The 20452-nt window shown below is 43.4% G+C and overlaps 1 protein-coding gene and 1 long non-coding RNA gene across 8 annotated transcripts in view; one reads left to right on the forward strand and one right to left on the reverse strand.

Moving 5' to 3' along the window:
- TANC2 (tetratricopeptide repeat, ankyrin repeat and coiled-coil containing 2) overlaps positions 1-20452 on the forward strand; it is a 253384-nt gene that overhangs the window by 79118 nt on the left and 153814 nt on the right. For all 7 annotated transcript variants that reach the window (XM_068918703.1, XM_068918706.1, XM_068918707.1 and 4 more), the window contains exon 4: positions 15696-15767. In XM_068918703.1, the coding sequence (XP_068774804.1) occupies positions 15696-15767 (72 nt within the window). The remainder of the gene's footprint in view (positions 1-15695; positions 15768-20452) is intronic.
- Positions 5252-7109, reverse strand: LOC138062202 (uncharacterized). Its single transcript, XR_011136292.1, has 3 exons — positions 6967-7109; positions 6466-6520; positions 5252-5309 (listed from the first exon to the last, which is right to left on the reverse strand). It is a non-coding gene; the product is annotated as an uncharacterized lncRNA (long non-coding RNA).

Consider the following 20452-nt stretch of genomic DNA (forward strand, 5'->3'; position numbering starts at 1 on the left):
GCTGCCTGCTCGAGGAAGCTAAAGTGAGAACTTAGTCATAATTTCTGTAATCAGCAGAACAGATGTTTCACTGCAAACTTCTATTAATAAACTTCAAAGTTTGTCTATATAAGTAGAATAATTTTAGCACTACCAGGTTTCTCCATAATCTTCTCTGTAGCAGTCATTTTTAAGTGTAATTATTTAACCAAATGTAATGCTATGCAAAACTTGGCCTCATTAAATTAAATGCTCAACAATCTCGGTATTAAATTGCTAAGCAAAACAAAGATAAGTATAAACAAAATTTTAGCGGATGATTTACACCTCATTCAGGTGGTAGGACAGCATGAAGGAAATATAAACAAAGCCAGATAAAACGAGTGTAAAGTCACTGCAGGGTCCGGTCTCAGGCAAGATGTTTTGTAAACCAATAGAGCTACTGGGAAAACTTTTCTGTGTAGGTGTTCGTGATTTAGTTCAAACCCTGATCTGTCGGGTTGGGTTGTGTTGATACGTACTAATCTGGTTTTATAGCGGTGAAATTAAGCTGTACTGGCAAGCACGTCCATACCTACACAAGGCGAACGTTTTCAGAAGGTGCTCAGCGAACCTTTTCTGGAGAAAAAATACGCCCCGTAACCAATATAGTCGTGCGGAAAGAAAAGCTGGACAGTCCCAGGATAAAAAAGAAGAATGATAAAGACGACTTTAGCTGAAGGAGGAGTGAGTGTCAGGTGGTGCCCCGCGATGGCGCCCCGAGGGGCAGCTCCTGCTGTAGCAAAGGTTGGTCTCCATCCCAGGTACGGTCACGTAGCTGTCCACTTTGGGATTTAGATCCCCCTTTTAGGGTAAAAAGTAGGTTTCTGTGGCCAGTCTCCATCATACTCTGCAGTGCACAAGCCGTGGTTTTAGCTGTGCCGGGTTGGCTGGTGCGCCCCGGCTGCGCTGAGGCTTTGCTCCATCCCTGGTGTGAGGGCTGTTCTCAAAGTCCTTTCATGCGCGTAAATGTACAGAGATAACTTAAAGGCAAAAATGGCAATTACTACTGAAGTCCTCCAAGGCGAAGTGTTCATATGAGCACTCCTTTCCTTTTCAAGTCCCAAGCTGGGTGTGAAGGGGTGGCAGGAAGCAATTCTGCAGCAGGCGGATGCCCAGGAGGTTTTCCAGCACGGATACACCTCTGCCTGTAGGTCAGTGCTCTTCCCTCTTTAACAGGAATATAAAGTACCAGCTAATTAACTTTACCATGCGAAACCACAGCGTTATCTGTCCAGATTGAGGCCCGCAGAGAAACATCTGTGCTTTGCACAAATGGTGTTGAATGAGCCTCAAAGGACCTCCTGCCTTAAACCTAGATGTTTGGGCACGGTTCGGTGTAGTGTAACTTCGCCTGAAGGACTCTTGCATGTCTCAAAAGTCTTCCCTGAAGGTGCGCAGTGCCGTTGTCCTACTGGCTGTCCAGACCTTTCTGCATTTGGGTGTGTGGCAGGTTATTGGGGTGGCAGAAGGTGAGGGCTTACCTTGTCCCCCTGCGGGGAAGGAGGAGGAAGGAAGGTTCTCTGAAAAGGAAACAAATACAGTGAAACATCTCAAGACCGATGGTTCTGAATCGTCCTGTGTCTAATGTGAAAGGTCAACCCGTGATTTGGAAACGTGATGTTTCTTTGCCATGTAAAGTATGTTTTTCTTCAGGCTTTTCGAAACACCGAGTTTGTTCGTGAGCCCTTAGCCCTGTTGCCTGACAGCGTGGCACTCGAGCAGTGTCGTTTCTTGCTTCCACCACCTTCTCCTTGCAAAGTTTCCTGACATGGTAAGGTTTTATCTAACCACTGCCAGGGTTTCTGGTTCTGAATTTGCTGCCATCTGCTGTCATCAGATGCTTGCATCTGTAGTGGTAAGATAAGCACAGGCGGAAGATATGAAAACAAAGGCATCAGGCTGTTTTTTACCTTTTTTTTTTTTTTTTTTTAAACCAATTTTTAAGATGAAAAATGGCAGGTTTTTATCATAGTGCAATTATTTTATTTCCCATCATTTAAAAACAATTTGCATCGAAACTGTTTTCCAAATAAAACTCTCATTAATTGTTTCTGATTACATTATCTATCTCTGCAAGAATCTTTATTTGTAGTTTTGTATTTTATCTGGAAATAGTAGTTTTTTTGTTGCTGTACATATTAATAGCATTGTATGATCAGAATAAAACTCAGTTTTCTTCAGATGCCAGATCAGTTGCACTGACGTGTGCGCTTTGACTTGCATGTGGATAACATTTGAAGAAGCAGCGCCCCACTTAAACCACTGGTACTCATGACATTCAATACTTTAAACTAGATGCTTTTTCACAGCGTGCTCTTTTGGATAGATAGCTTACGTAGCAGAAATTTGCTGGCATGTTGATACATGAACAGTTATTCTTTGTTTCTAAAATCATTTTATTTACTTAACTCTAGCAGCTTCTTGGCCTTCCTGCAAATACGTCATTCTCTTTCAAAAGCAGTGAAGGAGAAGGGAACGTATCCTTGCCTGCTAGGTTGTGAGTAATCCCCATCATTTTAAGTGGCAGAAAATATTTCTAAGCTGTCTTGTGCACTGGGCTGGTACTAGAGCGATTCTATCTCCTGATTGATAAATCAAAGCATTTTACTGCAAAGAGCTTCTGTGAATGTATTAATTGGGAAAAGCTATGTATGGTCTCTGTAAAGCAGCTTATGATATTGCATTCAATGCAACAGCAGCATATTTCTTCTGCTTCTGCAGTGACAAACTGCGATGGCATCCTCCGGCATGGGTAAACTTGTCACTGGACAAACACAGGTGATGTACTGACACTTGACTATTCCTCCTTTTCCTTTGAAGACCTTATTTGTCTTCTCTTGTTCGTTGCTGAGTTCAGCGTTGTACAAAGCAAAAGACAAGCCATATATAATGGCCCAGTGATTGCGTGCTTTAAATAATTATTTAAAGTCCTGTCTTGCTTTGTTTCTAAAGACACGTGTTAACCACTACTGTTTGAGTAGTATCCAGAAAGTAATTCTTTACAGTAATTCCTCATTCTAGCTAAATAGAATTGTTAACCTCTTTTTATATTGTATTATATAATTGCTTTAAGTAGGTGATTGTGAGTTGTGTTAAGTTCAAAGGCCGTTGAAAAATCTCATAAATGATAACTGCATAAACCTGAAGATTTTTCTGTTATGGTTTAGAACCTCAGGAGCCAGAAGAGAGATGATCCTACAGCTTGTATGGGTTGCACTGTTGCCAGTTTAGTGTTTAAGATTTTGGTATTCAGATTTTAGGACATCACAGACTGGAAGAAGGTTTTTGGTTGCTTGTGGTGGAAATACCTTTAATCAAAAGTTGTAACGTGTTTCTAGAAAACACACTGGTAGTGCATTCAGTGGAAATGATATAATTTAGCTGCAGTATAAGAGGGCAGAGTGCAACAACAGCTGAAGATGGAAAATAATATCCAGTGTTACATCTCTTTTAGAAAATAATGAAATGCTGAGAAATGTAAGGGTTTTAGATGTGATTTTGATTTTTTCCCCTTTTATTCTTTCTTAGTTATCTTACAGTAATTTTGCTGGCTCATTCAGATTGAGACACTGGTTAAATGACTCTCTTCAAAACTAAAAGGCACATCGTTGTTTGGAGAATGACGCTGTTTTTATACCGGCATGCCCAAGTTTGTTTAATTGTGATAATACGCACACTTTAAAGCTGGAAGCCTGTAGTTTAAAGCTACATATTAATGGAGACAAGCTGTAGCACAAAACTGCCTGTATGCTTTGCAAAAAAAAAAAAAAAGTCAATTTCCTGTTGTACGCTGTAGATGAATCAATACAGCTGACCAAGATAATTGAATTAAGTACGTGTAGGTAGACGAAGCATTGGAGTCGGCGGGTGAAAGCAGCCAGAGCCCCACCGCTGTCTTGGATTGATTGGGGGGTAAAAATCATTGGCAAGAGCTTTAGCAGCAGAACCCCCTTCCGCTTGTATGTACACTCGAACAGTTTGATAGCTAGGATAGCAGCGTGCCGGTATTAGAAAGGTGCAGGAAGGAACAACTGGTCATAGCCATTTTGACTGTAAAACACGTGCTTTAGCAGGGAGGAACGAATGGCAGGCACTGAACGGAGGACGGAACGGCGGGAGGCGGCCGCGTCGCGTGGCGCGTCCCCGCCTGCGTGCCTGTCTCCGGGTGCGCTCCTGGCTCCCGGCGGCGTGGAGCGGGGGCCACGGCGCCTGGCAGGTGTCGCCTGGTTTGAGCACGCACGTTCCTCTGGTTCGTTCCCTGGGAAAGGACTTGAACGGCCTTTGGATACCCGCGTTTTAAGCAAAGCCAAAATGATTTCAATATTTCGCTGATAGGTTTGGAGGATTTCAGAGGCTTTGCTCCACGTAGCGAGGCTTTGAATCCATAATAAATCTGTTCCGCTTTGCCTCTTTGCGGCTTTCCGGCATTGTGTGCGGAGCAGCCCTGCCTGTCATCAGAGCAACCCACTTTGAGCTTCAGTCGCTTGAACCAATTTTTCAACTAATTTTAGGTCAGAAGACCACAGCTAAGTCCTTCTAAAATGCTGTTTGAACTTTTAATTAGGGGAGCACACACCAATCTGGAGACAAAATTTACCCTCGTGCTAAAGCAAAGACTAGGTTACTCTCGTTCTAGCTGACAGACAGGCGTACGCTGGATGTACTGTTAATTGGTTTTAGTTGATTACGTTATGACACATTTAACCAATTGGAATAATCAGTCGATCTGTCATGCGTTTTATTTGGAGCTCAGAATGCTTGTGGTTGCTAAAGGTCCCCGACAGCCTTAGTAAAGTATACAAGTATTTTATAATTTGCAGATGGAGAGCCAAAGCGTATCGACTCTGTGATGACAGGGAGGGAATTCAGAAGTCAGTCATCACTAATCCTCCTTTTTCTCTCTGCCCGTTTTCCTCCTCGCTAACATGCCTGCGCTCCCGTAGCAAATACCGAAAGGTCTCACGAGCCGAACGAAGGATCTGCCCGACTCGTAATGAGTTTTAGAAGGACGAACGACTGCGCTGTCTGTAGAGTTCATCTTCGGGTGCCTTTTGAAAGATGCCCGTTATTCTTCTCCTAAGTTTTCCTACCTCTATTTTTTTTTTTTCCTGCGACATTTACAGGCATTGCATCTATTCCGATTGGAGAGCGCAACAATTCATAAACCGTTCTGTTTGTATATGCTAACACCGCAATTGATTATATGCTAATTAAGTTTGAAATCAGGAGCTCCTTATCTCAAGATGTAGCAGGCTGTATCTTTCGAACGGCTAGAGTGATATTTTGTTCTGGAAAAAAAAAAAAAGGGCTTTAATGTCAATGAAACACATTTGAACCCATGAACCAGGTTTGTTTCCATATTTTTCTTTTATTTAGCTTTTTGGTCTAGATTTTGCCTCCTAGGAACTGCTGGGATACTGAGTAAGGCTGATGGAAGCCACGTTTCCCTGGTGGAAGCTCTGCTGAGGGTTGTGTTTGAGGCACGTAGGTTTATCGTGAGTCGGAAAAAAAACCTGCGTGCATGGCAGAGCATCTAGCGGGGGGACTATGGGAGGTGGCGTGGCTTCGGTGGGCAGAGTACCTCCCGGGAGGGCCTGAAAAGGGACGTGGTTTTTCCTTCTCCGAATAGTTCGTAAGTCAGTTTCCACTTCGCCCTTTTTGAAATAAAATAGGGACAGTAACAGCAATAAATGTGAAATTCCACTGTGGAGTGGAAAAAGGAGGGGAAAGAGCTGCTGTGCTCTTTTCTCTGTGTCTTTGGGCAGGGGCGAAACAGTGTCTGGGCATTAAGTGCTTTGCAGTGATTTTACCAAACGGCTGGTTCTTCTCAACTGTCTAATTTTTGGCATCTCCATAACAGTTTCCCGTAAGCTCACACTCGCTAACCACAAGTTACAAGTCCAGCACGTTAGATGGGAAGTGCCCCGTTACATCTGCTGACCTGATGTGGGTAAAGAGGCCGTGTGGTCCAGTTTGTAAGAGGGTAGTGGGAGGAACGGGGAAGCACCCGTCGTTGCGTGACTGATAGGTGGCATGATCTGCTCTATGCTTTAAGACGCTTCAGAGAGCTGTTACAGATTAGGGGATCAAGCTGCCCGCTGAGTGAGTACTAGCATCATAAGGAATGAGGCACTAGCTTTGACGTGTTGATTGAAACTCAATTTCTTTTCATACCAGCTTTCTAGTATGTGTTGCCTGTGCCGCAGATGTTGGAAGCTTAAATTCCAAAGTGTTTTCCTCAGGTCTGAGCTGCATTTTTGTCATATGATCTAATGCTGATTTGCTAATGAAAAACCTGTCATTTGTGAAAGAGAAATGCTTGGGAAAGACCCTTTGGGCTTTTAGAAATTGCTCAGGTGTTTTTTCACTTGGTTTTAAGAAAGAAAAATTCAGGGCAAGGAAGGTTCAAGGTGACAGTCCGTGGAGGGAACATACCTCACTTACCTGTTTACCTCATTTATCTTCTAGGTGTCATGGTAGGTTAACAAAAGATCTTCACCTGCCAGTCAGAACAAAAATAAGAGTCAGAAGTGTGATGCAAAATGGTCCGTAGTAATGTTTGGCTGGGTGACATTATGGTGCATTTGGATTCTGCTATAAATGAATTATCATGATCAAATCCTCCACTTTCGGTGGCGTAGCAGGTATTTTAATCTTCTGAAATAAATACCTGACCACTCACTGTGCTTCCTATGTCAAGGATATAAGCATAAGATGCTCGTTTTAAATGCTTTCAAAAAGATTTGCAAAATACCATTACTATTTCAGAATTTGCGAGCAAGTACTTGAGAAAAACATACCTTGTTTCATCAAATCGATAGTGTCCAATAATTGACTTTACCTAGGCCTTGTAAAAGAAGGAATGCCACTTCGGTCTCGTTCTCGTTATTTCTGATTTTGATAACTTGATCAGCTTGCTTCAAGCCATCAGTAGTGATTACTTACTGTTTATAGCACCGATGGATAAAATACCATCTCTTCTTTCCCTAGCACGTTTGTGCTTCCATATGATGTCTGCTGGAGGAGTTGGGTGCTTTTTATTTTTCCTCTCCGTGAAAGCTGCGACTGTTGATCTTTTATCTGCTTATACTGGGTGATCCTGTATTGCCCCCATAGGAGCTTGAAACATAATTTCCAAAAATTAATTGTAAGCTGATGCACTTAGATTGCTGCAAATTAGTACCTTTCTGTTTTAGTGACAGTAAACATTACATTCAGCTGATTACTTCCTCCGCTGCCCCATTAACTTTTATGTAGTTTCCAAGAAGACCAACTTTATGTTTATTTAAATGATTAAAACGGGGAGCTGGCAAGGCTACTTCTGTCCTGTGTCATAACTAGAGAGAAAGATTGCTCTTCAAAATAGCTGGAGACAAATGCGGAAAATTTGAACAATAAATGTTAACAAAATTACTCAGATAAAATACAGTGAACTGAGATCTCTTTAGCTGAAAGTTTTAGAAGCACGGAGGTGATTCAAGAACTCGAATCTCACTGATAGTCAGTGGAGCTTAGAGAGTCAAGACCAGACCAGTGCTTTTGAAAACTTGCCTCACTAAGCTAATCTCTCGAATTTGAGTCCTGTCGTTCTCTTTTGGTCTCTTGAACATCTCCTCTTTAAGGAGGAGAATCACGGTGCCTGCTTGGTCCATTGAAGGGCTTGAGAGAAGAAAGAGTCATGGTCAATTTATAGGCATCTCTTCTTATATAAAAGATCATCTCCCTTTCAAGCTCTCTCTTTTTTTAAATTAAAAAATAAAAACCACTGAAATCTTCAAAATAAAAATATATGCTTAAATATTTTTTTTAAATAAACTTAGGAAGCAAACGCAAGGAATGATTTTACCCAGCTCTGTGAAGGCTTATCATTTTCAAAGTAAGTTGAGCAAATAATCTTGCAACTACAAACTGAGCAGCGGTGCTCACTTCTCTCTCATTTTCACCTTGGCTATGCAGAGTGTCTGTACGTGTGGTTTTACCCTTTCTCACAGCTGTTAGGACAAATTAAAGAATGATGTTTTGGCTACAGAGTGCTTTCTGCTCATTAGATCGGTCCTTAATGAGCTCTGATACAGTGCAGGTATTGAAGTCAGCTGGGCTTTGTTTATTAACTCAGATAATGTACTTAATGTCATTTGAAAGTGCATGATGTATAAAAAAAAAGTGCACATCTTTCATAGTTATGGAGAATTTTCTGTAATATAATTTTGTAAACGTGAATGGAATAAACAAGCCGTGGTGTTTACTCACCTTCTGGTCCTCAGGAGTAGCAATAAAGTTTATTAATTTATTACTGTTTTTGAACTCCATCTTGCCCCGTTACAGCTGTAACCCCAGAAATAATTTGTTTCTAATGTTGCACGGTTTTTGGTACTCAAGGTTATTCTCAACCCACGGAGGACTCGATGCATAACGCAATTTCAACACTGAGTCCTCATTTGCATACTGCTCATAGGTCCAGTGGGACTGTAGTTAAAATATAAGAAGATAAAAATACTTAGCTGTATTAAAAGTATATTAGTTTTCCACTTCAGCTGAAATATTTTGAAGCACAAGGGTCTGCTATTTCCATTTTGTGAAGTCATTAGCATTTTTGTTTGCAAAAAAGAGTCAGGAACAAAGTCTTTTGGTGACGAAAGTATTAGTAATTACCACGTGTAATGCCGCATCTTTGAAAGCGCTTCCATGATTTACATCCGTTGTTTTACATAATAGTCGTTTGTACGAGGACACCGATACAGTTGAGGTGTGCTCTCTTTCCTTCCTCGACGAGCCTCTGAAGAGCCGTCCGCCGCTGGGGCGCACGCTTGACCGCCGAGAAGAGCTCCCTTAACCTAACGCCTGTAAGAAGCGTGAGCCTGCAACAGCTTGCGTGAAACAGGGTGGTTAACATCACTGGCACGAGAGTGCAGCAAAATAGTACGTTTTGTATTTCTTTTACGACTTGTCTCAACTCTCGGGGGTGTTCATACGTTCAGCAAGGCTCGGCACGTTGGAACGGTTAGAGGTTGGAGCTCTGTTTATCGATGCGGCTGTTGAGGATCTTCACCGTGAGGGAACGGGGTGATTGAACGACCTTCTCTTCGCGCCCCCACCACAGAGGCATTTGGTAGCGGTCAGGTACTTCTTAATTTGTTAGTTAATGTAGATCTTATATAATTTTATATTTGTTTTCTGAAATAGAGGCCACCCTCACAAACTAACTAGCGAGGAAGAGATTTGGGCGAAAATTTTCCGAGTGATGCGTTCTGTCCCCCCGTCCCCCCCCCTTCCCTCCTGCTCCGTTTGCGTACGATTTTTTACCTCTTTGCCGGCATAAATCACCTCCGGGAGAATAACAGGCAGTTGCGTTTAGACCGTGTCATTACTTAGCCTGGCTCGAATCCACGGGGATCGCTGAAAAAAAGATTTGCAACTAGCTCTCCTACGCTGGGCTGAGCCCGCCGCCGGCTCCCGAGCACGGCGGAGAGCGAGCGGGCGCGCGGCGGCGATGCCCGCCGGTCCTGGCGCCGCTCCGGCTGCCGGCTTCCCTCCCGCGCGCTTTGATCCCCGCTGGCGCTTTGATTTCGGCCGTGCGTCTGTGCTTTGAAACCCCCGATGGCAGCGGTGAGCCGCGCCGCCCGGTGTTGCGCCGTGCCCAGGACGCACCTTCCTCGCTGCGGGCATGACGGGCTGGGCTGGGATCAAAGCACTTGCTAACTCCTGGACTGGCTTTAGGTGAGTGTTCTGTGTTTTCCAAATGCAATTTTTATGCGATGCAGATATATATATATATTTAATACTGATTTAAAAGCTGTTGTAACGGAGCGCTCCCTGTCAACTGCTGCTGGAGCAACGGCATATCTAATGCAGTCACTTCTTGCAGCAGATTTCCCAGCATGCGTAAAGACGACTGACCCACCCTTTTATTTTTCGGCTTTAAAAATTGCTTTGTCAGATGATTTAAAAAAAAAAAGATTGAAAAGGCGTTCAGTCACCTTGTGTGTTGTGTACACCGGTTTGATTAAATAGGAACAGGAGTGGCAGGCTGCTGGCACTTGATTTTATTTCAAACTTGCTGTCTTTCGCCTGGAAGCGCGGGGCCGTGCTGTTTGCCGACGTCTGGTCGGGCTGTGGCAGCCGCATCTCGCTGCCCTTTGCCGGCTGCTCCGCTAATCGCTGCGCAGCGCTTTGTGCGGGCAGTTGCTGTGGAGGAGCGCCGAAAGCCCCGGCGTTTTCCTTCCCGCGGGGGAGCAGCCCCTTCGGAGGCGACGGGGGTCGCGCGCGGCGAAGAGGATTTGTTGCGCCGTTGCTTTTTAACGGAGAGGCGGTAGAAAAGGAGGGGGCAGAGAGGGACGCGGGCTTTTCTCGGACCCCTTCCTAACGCGAGACTGCCGCTGCCAAGGGGCTGCTGAACACCATTGTTGTCGTTGCTTAATCTCTTTGTAATGGAGAGAAGGAATTAACGGCGATTAGTTGCTTGCTGTCCGAGTCCCCCGCAACCAGCTGCTCTGATGGCCCCTCTGCAGCTCTGACCCCCGCCTTTGCCTACCGTCGTTGGAGGGATATTAGCTCTCTAATGAGACAGCCTCTTTTTTGAAATTAAAATAAAATGTGAATCTTAGCGCATTTTCTTAGATTCAGTTGTTTAAAAATAAAAGGCCTCACAAGTTTTGCTTCCTGTAAGCCCTGGGTGGGAGATGATCTCGATTACTGGGTCAATGTTTTACTGTGTCATTCGTGTTTCCCTTGGGACGGTAGCGGAAGACAGCTGTCTTCTGGTTTTCGTGGTAGCCTCTTCAGAAGCTCCTTAACCAGGTTGATGCGGCCTGTTCCGATTCTCGTTTTCAGTTAACACGGCTAGCGTGTCTTCTAGCAATGGTTTCCCAACGGATTTGCTTCGAGGACCTCTTTCAGATGTTGGATCTAAGGCTTTGTCCATCTGTGCGGTCTTTCACCCTGCTTAAAATCTTCACGGCAACTTAAGTTGTTTGCAGCTCTGAGAAGTGATGCTTTGTACAAACTATTGCTTAAATAGTAGCGTTTCCTACCTATAAATAACAAGTATTCCTAAAACGTACTGACAGATACCTCAAATCACCCATAAATAAAATATCTAAGTGTGTTTGGGGCTGCGAGTCCTGATACGCACACAAAGAGGAGCACTGCCGAGATTGTAAACTCGAGCGCTCGCAAAACGTTCCCTTAGCAACAGCAATTTGTCCCTTTTTTTTCGCGTGTGTATTAAGATAACTCTTTAATTATGTAATTGTATGGTATTGTTCCCTAGTAACCTCGCTCCTCGACTGCGGGGAATGGGATGTGCTCACAATGTTGATTTGTAGCAGAGACAGAGAAATTACACGCCTCCATCATTCAATCCTTAAGCAAGGGCTGGTCCTTACCCTCCTGCAAGCCTCTGCCCTCTTCGCTATGCATCTTCAATTCCAGAAGTGCCAGCCTTTTTCGCCACCTGACTTTGGTTTGTTCCTACTTGTGTATGTTTTAATCGGAAGTATTCTTGCGTGCCCCGGTCCTGCTTGGAAGGGCAGGGAGGAGGGGCCCTGCCTGCAGCAGGGAGCAGCCGGGCTGGCTCTGCCTGCTGGGGTGCTGCCGTGTCCGCTGCTGCTTTTCCTTGGATTATGTAGGGAAAGGCAGATGGGAGGGGGCAGCGGTCCGCGGGCTGGAGGGTAAAGGGCTCGGAAAACCGGGATCTAGCCTGGCCGGCTGCTCTATGTTGGTCCAGTGAACCTGTGGTTTTTATTTATACGCATTAAATATATGTTGCGTGTACGTGCGTGCACTTTCGTACATGTATGAGAAGGAGAGCTTTACGCTGGTTATATTTGGTCCCAAAATATACCGAAAAGCCATAGGATGCCTTTGAGAACGCCCGTTAAATTATGTTATTATTTCACCCTAGCCACGGTCTCTGCTGCAACTGCACCAAACGCAGCAGCAGTGGATGAGCGCAATTTTATGCGGACCGAAGGCATAACGTGTGCTGAGTCAGCACGTTTCTGCTCTCCCTTCCTGCCCCTCTTCAGCTGACTCTGGAGGTTAATTTAGTGGGATCTTTCTCCTGCCCTTATTATACTGTATAACTTGCAAATTACCTGAGACATCTCGACCGGATTGTAAATTTGGTGCAGCAGTTCCTGCTCTCCGACATGAGGGTTTGAAAAGGAGTTGTCACCGTTTTTGCCTCCTGCTGTTGAGCGTTGAAGAGCAGCATCTCCAGGTCTGGTTAACGTAACATTGTAGTATCTTGGTTAGTGCTTATTCTCGTACAGTAAAGAGAGGATGTGTTTGTTTTTATTACAGGCATTATTTTTGTTGTAGCCAAGTGACTTCCATATCCAGTCCTTCCAAGTGATTGTAATTAGATTAATTCCTACTTATACGTGAAGTATGCAAACAGGACTGCCTCGGATCGTTTGATGTTACCTTCATTAAAGCTGCCAGCGTGTATTTTCTTATGTGCACTAAGAAAATAACCACTTCACTTCCGCTGGGAAGCTGACTTCCCAGAGACCAGAATCTACTCGTTTTGGGCTGAGTTATTTCTCTTAAAATGAAGAGCGTGCTTGTCCCTTAGCCTCATGCTGTTGCCGTAAGTCCAAGTGGAAGCTGGATGCTGGGTGAGGTACTGGGTAAAAGACCTCTGTCTAAACAGCAACTTGCATTAGCTCCTTACCAAAGGCAGCGTCGACCTTGTTGTTGTTAAATATTGCTGTTGAATTAAAACCGTGCTGAGGCTATGAGGGCAGCGTGTGCTTGGAAACCTTAACTTCGGAAAGTCTTCATCTTTCTTCTTCTGTTTGCTGTAGCTCGGTGGAGATTTTTAATAATTTAAGATGCTGAGAAGGAATTGGATTGCACAGTGAGGAAGTGGCAGAGAAGAAAAACGTGATGTCTTCTGCTACAGTCTGTGGCCTTTTTCTGCTGCCTTAAGCATTCTCCTCTCCAATCCTGCTTGTGTCTCGTCCTAAAGGGCCTTTATAAGCTGTGGCTGGCCCAGCTCAATTAGGCAAAAGGGAAAAAAACCTGCAGTGAGCACAGGTCCGTACTTGATCCGTTCCTTCGTCTCCAGAATTCACACTACCCAGCAGAGTTGACTGAAGAGGTCACGTATCCCTTACATTAGAGCTTTTAGGTATTATGTAGCTCTTTGAGCTAAGTTAGAATAAAAGCATTCGAAAGTTATATTTCTAGCATCGGTTTATGCTAGTGAAACCGTGTTATTAACGTGATGAAGTATTAACCGTCTTTGCTGTCCAAAAGTATTTGACTAAAATATTGGAGACTTGTGCTGTTTTCTAAATCGTACTGCAAAGAACTATGTAAAAAGTCTATGAACTCGAGGAAAGCCTGTAAACCCCTTTCAGGTCACCAGTCATTCCTTCCTTTTACCAGCACTTTTAAAACAAAAACTGAATTAGATTTTGAAGTCTTATTTCAGAGGGTTTCTAATACTATATAAGCACACAGGGCTGCCTGCGCGGACCTCTGCAGTGACTGTCCTGGCAGGAGCGGCCACGTGGTCCATCTCCACCAGACCTTCGTAAAGGTCATATGATGGAGGAGATACTCCAGGTTCCTTAGGAAATATTGTCTTGCCAATGACCCTCCGCCTCTGTGGATCCAGCCTTTAGGCAGCTCCGTATCGGCAGGGCAAGGCTGTCCCGGAGCAGCCTGTGGATGAGCCAGGCTATCTGGGCAAGGTATGGGGTTAGCATCCCTCACCGGGACTGTACAAAAAAAAAAAAAAAATGGAGCCATCTTTTGATAATGATTATGTTGTTTTTGAGAAGTACAGGGTTTCCCCCTCTGCTTTTGATACCGTGGCCTTTTATATCTGACGCTGGTCTCCTGAAACTTTCCTTCCTTATAATTATCTTGCGTTGTGTATTTATGTTTGGAGCTCAGATGCTTGTTTGTTTTCCTCGGGGCTTGGAGGTTGTCACGCCAGGCTCATAGCCAGGGGGCCTTTAGTGGTGGTGGTTGTATCTGTATGCAAAGCAGTGTTCAAGAACAGCACTCTGTGTTACAAATAAAAATACCGAGATACTGGTCTCTGCTCCTCTGTTAGATTAATACTGTTTTATGTCAGCTGAACTGTATAGGAAGGCTCAGCCAAAGTAACCCCAAGAGGATAACTCCCAGCTAACAAAGGCTCCTTGGATACGTCAAAGTTGCAGTCGCATTTGCGGTGTCGCATCCTGCTTGCAACCAGAATAGAAAAATGAGTCGGGAAAATGTCATGGTCTGTGGTCTCCTTGACGCCTGGCCGTTTTAAAGGCTTGTTGGAGTATGCGCAGTTGACGTCAGATGGGCTTTATAGGTCGCTTTAACGTGCTCAGGGAGCTGCCCTTTATGTGCAGCTGTCGTATGATCAGGCAAAAATGTAAAGGTGACAGCAAATTGCATTGCTGGCACCCATTCGAGAGGCCTTGAACATTGCTTGGGCAAAACTGAGCCCTGGAAGGGTTTTGTTAAGGGAAGAGGGAAAAAGAAACCTCTCCGTAGCCCGTTCTGTGTTCCTGCTTTTCCTGGGGGGTAAGGACTTGCATTCGTGGTCACCTGAGCAGTTCTCCTGTTATGCTCCAATATGCAACTTATCCTTCAAACCAGACAACAGATGAAACTCATGTATAACGTGAGTTGACAAAGTTGAATTGATTTTTGGGCATAACGCCCTCCGACCCCTTTAAAAAGAACAACCTTTGATATATGTATATAGAGAGAGAGAGAGAGATCTGTCAAATACAGCTTTTATTATAATCAGAAAGTATAAATGCTAAAAATCAGTTATTGGGTTGTTAGGTAAAACAGCTATATAAGGATTCAGTTATTTCAAAGCTATTGTTCAAGGTGGGAAAAGCTCCCCCCACTCCATAAGGTTTAATGCACCCTTCACTTTAAATGCTTGGTTTTGCTTTTTCACAAAACCTGCATAGCTAGACCTCTCTTTGCTTTCAGCTTGCAGAAACCGCATGTGCTCAAACATCTATATTGATGTGCATATCTATTGTTTCTAATCTAGTCAGCTGATCAATGGAAACCAGCATGTAATTAATTGTATGATATTGTGCACAATGTCCCTCTCTACGTTTATCTGGATGGATTTGTTACTTGTTAACTGTAGCTGCTCTCCTAACCGGTTTCAGGAGGATGTGATGAACAGTGTTCTCCCTGCCTGCCCAGTTTTTAGCTGATAAATAATTTTAAAGGGAAATAATTTCAAAGACTGTTGACTGTTTTTTTTCCCTGAACCTATTTTATCATATGCTTAATATTTCTATATTTTGATAAAACAATCCAAAATGAAGGAACTAATTGGAGATGCACAATGTGACTTCTGTTTCATTCAAATGTTTGTGGGGTTGGTAGGAAAAATTAAAAGCAAAAAAAAAAATTTTTTTTAAGCCTGCTTTTTTCCTGAAGATCTTACAGATGTCATTTGCAGTGAGCGAGCGAGGGAGGAATTGGAAGAGAGAGCAAAGGAATCCGTTACCAGTTTGCCCCAGTATCCCTTTGCGCTTTCTCCTCCCAGCCCCTTTTCAGCCACGCTGCAAGGCTGACCTTTTGTCGGGCCGCCGCTGCAAGAGTGGTGATGGTACTCAAGGGAAAGTTGCATCTGCCTGATCTGTCCACTATGATGTTCTACCTCTGCTGTTTTGGTTCTCGTGCAGATGGAGGGAACGAGGAGCCACCAGACCGAAGACAGGCAAGTGTAGACTCCCGCCAGAGCCGATCTGGGCAAGGTAAACACGAGTGTTGTTCTCCCTCAGAGACTCGTTTCTTGTTTGTTTGGCCTTTTATTCATCCGTTTTCTGTTTTTCATAGGCTATCTGTTCTTCTGGGATTCTTCTAACCATTGTTGTTATTCAGATATTCAGAGCACAAAGCTGGCTATCTGTTCATAGTTTGAAAGCGTCTGGAATAATCAGGAGGTGTGCAGGAACCACTTGCCGCCTTCCCTGATTGCAAAGCAGGGAACCCGAGTAGTTCTCAGTAACCAATTTAGCCTTTCCTGCAAAACCCCTTGATGTGACAAGAGGTGGGACACGTGCCGCCTTCTGCACGGGGGCTGAAGATCTGGCTTTTACACCGTCTGCTTCGTTTTGTTTCGTTTCATCCTACAGGAGCAGGCAGAAAGTCCTAGGAAGAAAGTCATACAGTAAAAACAGACTTTACGTTATTTCAATATTGATTCCGCAAACTCTTTTGTTGCGGAGTACCCATAATTTGCAATAGCCTTGGTGGTTAAAGCCACACACGCTGTAGCTGTGTGTAGCAAGGAGTGCTGTCACTGACTCCAGCAGCTCTTAGCTCTGGGCTGGCTTATGTATCCTTAGAAGTAGCTTACTTAGAAGTTTTTAAGTATTTTCTCATTTATGAGGGCTGTGAAAATGCAGGTATCTTTACAGTGCTCACGAGATTGCTTAAAAAGCACCTTATGAAAACGTGACTCTCTAGTAGGTGCTGTCTATGTTGACTCGTTTTCTGCTTCAGATTGCAGCAATTATTTTGCTTTAATTTAGACTCAACTCTGTTGTTGTCATGGTGTCCTAATGACTTATTATAGAGACGTATTCTCCAGAGCATTGTTCTTTTTTTGGCAGTATTCCAGTGTTGCCCGGGCAAAATTGTTCCAAGCGATTGAAGCCTGTAATCAGAATTAGGGGGAACAGGAGTTTAGAGCTAAAACCATGAAACTCTGTGAAATGTCAACGACTGAAACTGCTTTGTTAACGTAGGCTCTCTTTAATTTAACATTTTCTATTTTAAAGTGGGGGACTTGAAATAAGAAAGAAGCAAGGCAATTTGTAACTGTACGTATGCAGTGAGAGCCTGCCTTCAACTCTCACTGGTTTTCTGTGATTTTGTTAGAGAATGCAAAATTAATAGTCCTTTTCCAAACACTATTAGTTCAAGTAAAGTTCCTATGGTATTCCTTTCAAAGGCAGAGCCTTACCCACTTTCTTTGCAGTTGGTCCTTACAACGTTTTCATTTGTTTGGGTTTTGTTTGTAAGTTTGTTTTTAGAAGCAACAACAGCCTCGATGAGACTGCTGATTTCAGAATTGCCGGCTGGGTTGCAGTACTTCGGCTTCAGACACTGGATTCTCTCAGCTTGCATTTCTGCGTATTTATTCTGAATCTTGGGTTGCTCTGGAAAAATATGCATTCAAGGAAATCTTTTTTTTTTTTTTTTTCTGGAAATACTTGCCCAAAAAATGACATATGTATTTAAGTTTGCATTAAAATGCAACGCTGTAAACAGCGTAATTCTTTAGAAGGAGCTCACTTAATTTGCTTTGTATGATTATACGATTAGCCATAGTTAACAGGAAATTTTAGTGTGGAAGGGAATGGGGGGGAAGAAAAACTAGAGGGAAGCATGCAACAAAATATTGCTTCCTACTTCTTTGAGAAACAGAAACTTCTGCGCTGCATATTTCCGTTTGGATGAGCGGATGTGCCTGTAAACCCAACCTGTCTTTCACATACAACAAAGCTCACGCATGGAGGTTGCTCATGTGTCCCGATACAGCATAGTGCTGCTGGATAAGAAGAGGTGGCAGCTTTATCAATCTGCCTTGCTTTCTGACCACGTTCCCTCCTTGTGTCTGGAGGGGAAGGAAAAGGGAGAGCTTTTTCCACTTCCTCCTGTTCCTGCTCTAATAAGCCTGGAGCTGACGCTTTCTTTCATCCCGTGTAAATTCTGCGAGGAGGAGGAGGAGAAGGCTCTCTTGCTCCGGAGAAGTATCGTCTTTAACCTTGCCCTGCTCTGTATGCATAAGTTCATACCTCTCTGCGTACGTTAACACGTATTGTTCATAGCGAGGGGTTCAGGGATGTTACTGTGCTCAGATAAACCAGCCAACCGAAATGAGGCAGTAATCTCACTATTATTTAAACTTTTATGTTGCAGCATGGGACGCCCAAGTATTGAATCTGTTTACGAAGCTTAATTCTCTTGGAATACTTCAGGAAGTGACTTATTAGTTCAGATATGCACTTTATAGTTATATTCTCTTTAAATATAGTTTAGAGAAGAACAGAAACAAAAATTTAAGAATAGTTCAATGTCTTTGTTTTTTTGTTTACTCCGGCAAGATGAGACAATTTTGACATTTGCGGGATGAAAACGCGTTCGTATGAGTATGTTGTGGATGTCCTGTGAGTTTTGTAAATCATTTGAGGATTTTAGGAGGGAAAATATTGTTGATAACTTTGCAAAGCTGCTGCCGTTATTTTTTTTTTTTCCCGTGTAAGACATTGCCCCCAGTTGCTCCCAGTTTTATGTAAGTGCCAGAACTTGGTCAAAGATACTGCAGACCTACTCCGTAATAATCAGTAAAACTCCTAGTGCCTTTAGATCTTCCCCAGAGCCTTAAGTGAGGTAAGATGTATAGTGTTTATAGTTTTAACAGAAACTGAAAATCTGGTCTGAGGAAACTAGAACTTTTTAAGAATCATTATAAATAGTGGCAAATCTTTTTTTTTTTTTTTTTGTCTAGTGCCAGATACGTTTTGAGAAAACTTTGTAGCTCCTCTTTGTCAATGCCAATCCAGTCTGCGAACGCCAGCTTTGGCGCTGATGCCAGCGGTTCGCGTTCGTTCACCTTTCAGCTCTGCGCCTGGCACTGGGAGATGGTTATGAATAGGCTTGCAGAGTCAGCAGAGGTGTTAAGCTTGCAGAAACCCTTTTGAGAAAAGCAAGGTCCTGTATCGGCTTATGTCGAACAAGCTATATATGGAGCCAATAATTACAGTTGGCAATGTTCAGCTGAAAGAAGTCAAATTTTTTGTTATTGGCGGCAGCGTGCTATCAAATTATGCCCTCCTGGAAAAAGTAGGCCCAGCTGCATTAGTAGAACTTCTGCATCTTTTGGTTGATTTCCAGATGAAATTTAGAAACAAGATGGCATCAGACTTGAGATTTAGAAGTGTACTGAGCAGCAGCACTGTCCTGTTTGTTGGTTGAATGCAAGAATTAAACTTGCTCTTCAGAGCTTGTGTGTCCTTTCAAGAAACCTTGTTTGTCCTGTCTGCCTGCTGTACTGCATACCATCTGATGGGAGGAAATCTGAGACATAGCAATCTGCCCACCTTTGAAGCTGTGACCGCTGCGGCACAGCTGTGCCGGCTCGAATGTATGAAAAATGGAAGACCCTGGGGTGGTATTCAGCCGGCTGAATGTGGATGCGTGTAGTGTAGCTGTCTGCATCCGAGTCGATCACCCTAGACTCTCCCTTTACTGTCAGCAGAGAAGTAATCGATATAGTCGGTGGAGTCCAGGGTATGATTCTTCTTTTCCAAAGCAGAACCCCAAAACACTGAATCAGGCGAATCTTGTCCTAGACGGCCTGTGAAGCATTTCGAAACAGCTAGCTCAGATGTAGACACCTACTTTGTGGACACCAAAATTAGATGAGAGGCATGCAATTTCAGCACACCAAAGTGCTTCCTGTACGTGTGATTGAAGAGGACCAAAGAAGTACTTTGAAGAGGCACGTAAGCACGGGCTCCACCAATGTAAATGCATATAATGAAGCATTGCTGCTGGTGGATGGGTGACGGTGGCACCTGGCCATTCACTTAGGCTGCGAAGCAAGGCTGAGCCACTGCTGAGCTAGAGCGGTAGGAACTGCAGTGAAAAGTTGGTAAGTCCGTAATTCTCGTTTTCTCAGACTGTAACCAAATATTTCGTATTAAAATGAGAAAAACATATGCTCAGCAGCAGCATCCTTTAATACAAAATGAAAGGTAAAAAATAGCAATGACCTGCTTCCCCTTAAAGGGATGTAGTCAATTAGAGCATTTCTATGCACGCTTCATTAAAGCAGCATAAAGTGAAAAGAAAAAGATCAGCGTCTAGCTTATAGTGACAATAATGGCAACCTCTAATGAATTCAACTTAAATATATCAAACTGTTGCATACTTTTGAGAGCTTGCTGAAGTCATAAAAACTTAAGAACGAAACTTTAAGGATTAAACTTCAAATGTATGTTCAGTTAACTCCTATGAACGTGGCAAATGTCCGGCAAACAAGCATAGAAGTCATACTTTGAACTGTCAAAAGTAGGCGTATGGATAATGTGCATTAGTGTATAATTTATTGCAGAGAACAATACAGAAATGCTGAGAGATATCCCTGAAAGTTGGCCTCAGTAATGGGTGGATTTTAGCCACAAATGATACTACCTTTTAGCAGGTTTCAGGAGCTTGTCCAAGATTTAAGTTATTTGAATGTGTATTCTTCCTGCGCTCATAAATAATATTTTGCATTTTTCACATTGTCCTTTGGATATCTGGAGAAGTTAGTCCATCGTCTCCTCCAAAGTACCACGTGTTTCAAAGCGCTTATCCTTTTGTCTTCTCCACAGACAGTTTCCCTCTACCCCCAGTCTAGGAGTTGCACTTTCTTTGAAATATGTTT

Source organism: Struthio camelus, chromosome 25, assembly GCF_040807025.1.
Source record: "Struthio camelus isolate bStrCam1 chromosome 25, bStrCam1.hap1, whole genome shotgun sequence".
Lineage (NCBI taxonomy): Eukaryota > Metazoa > Chordata > Aves > Struthioniformes > Struthionidae > Struthio > Struthio camelus.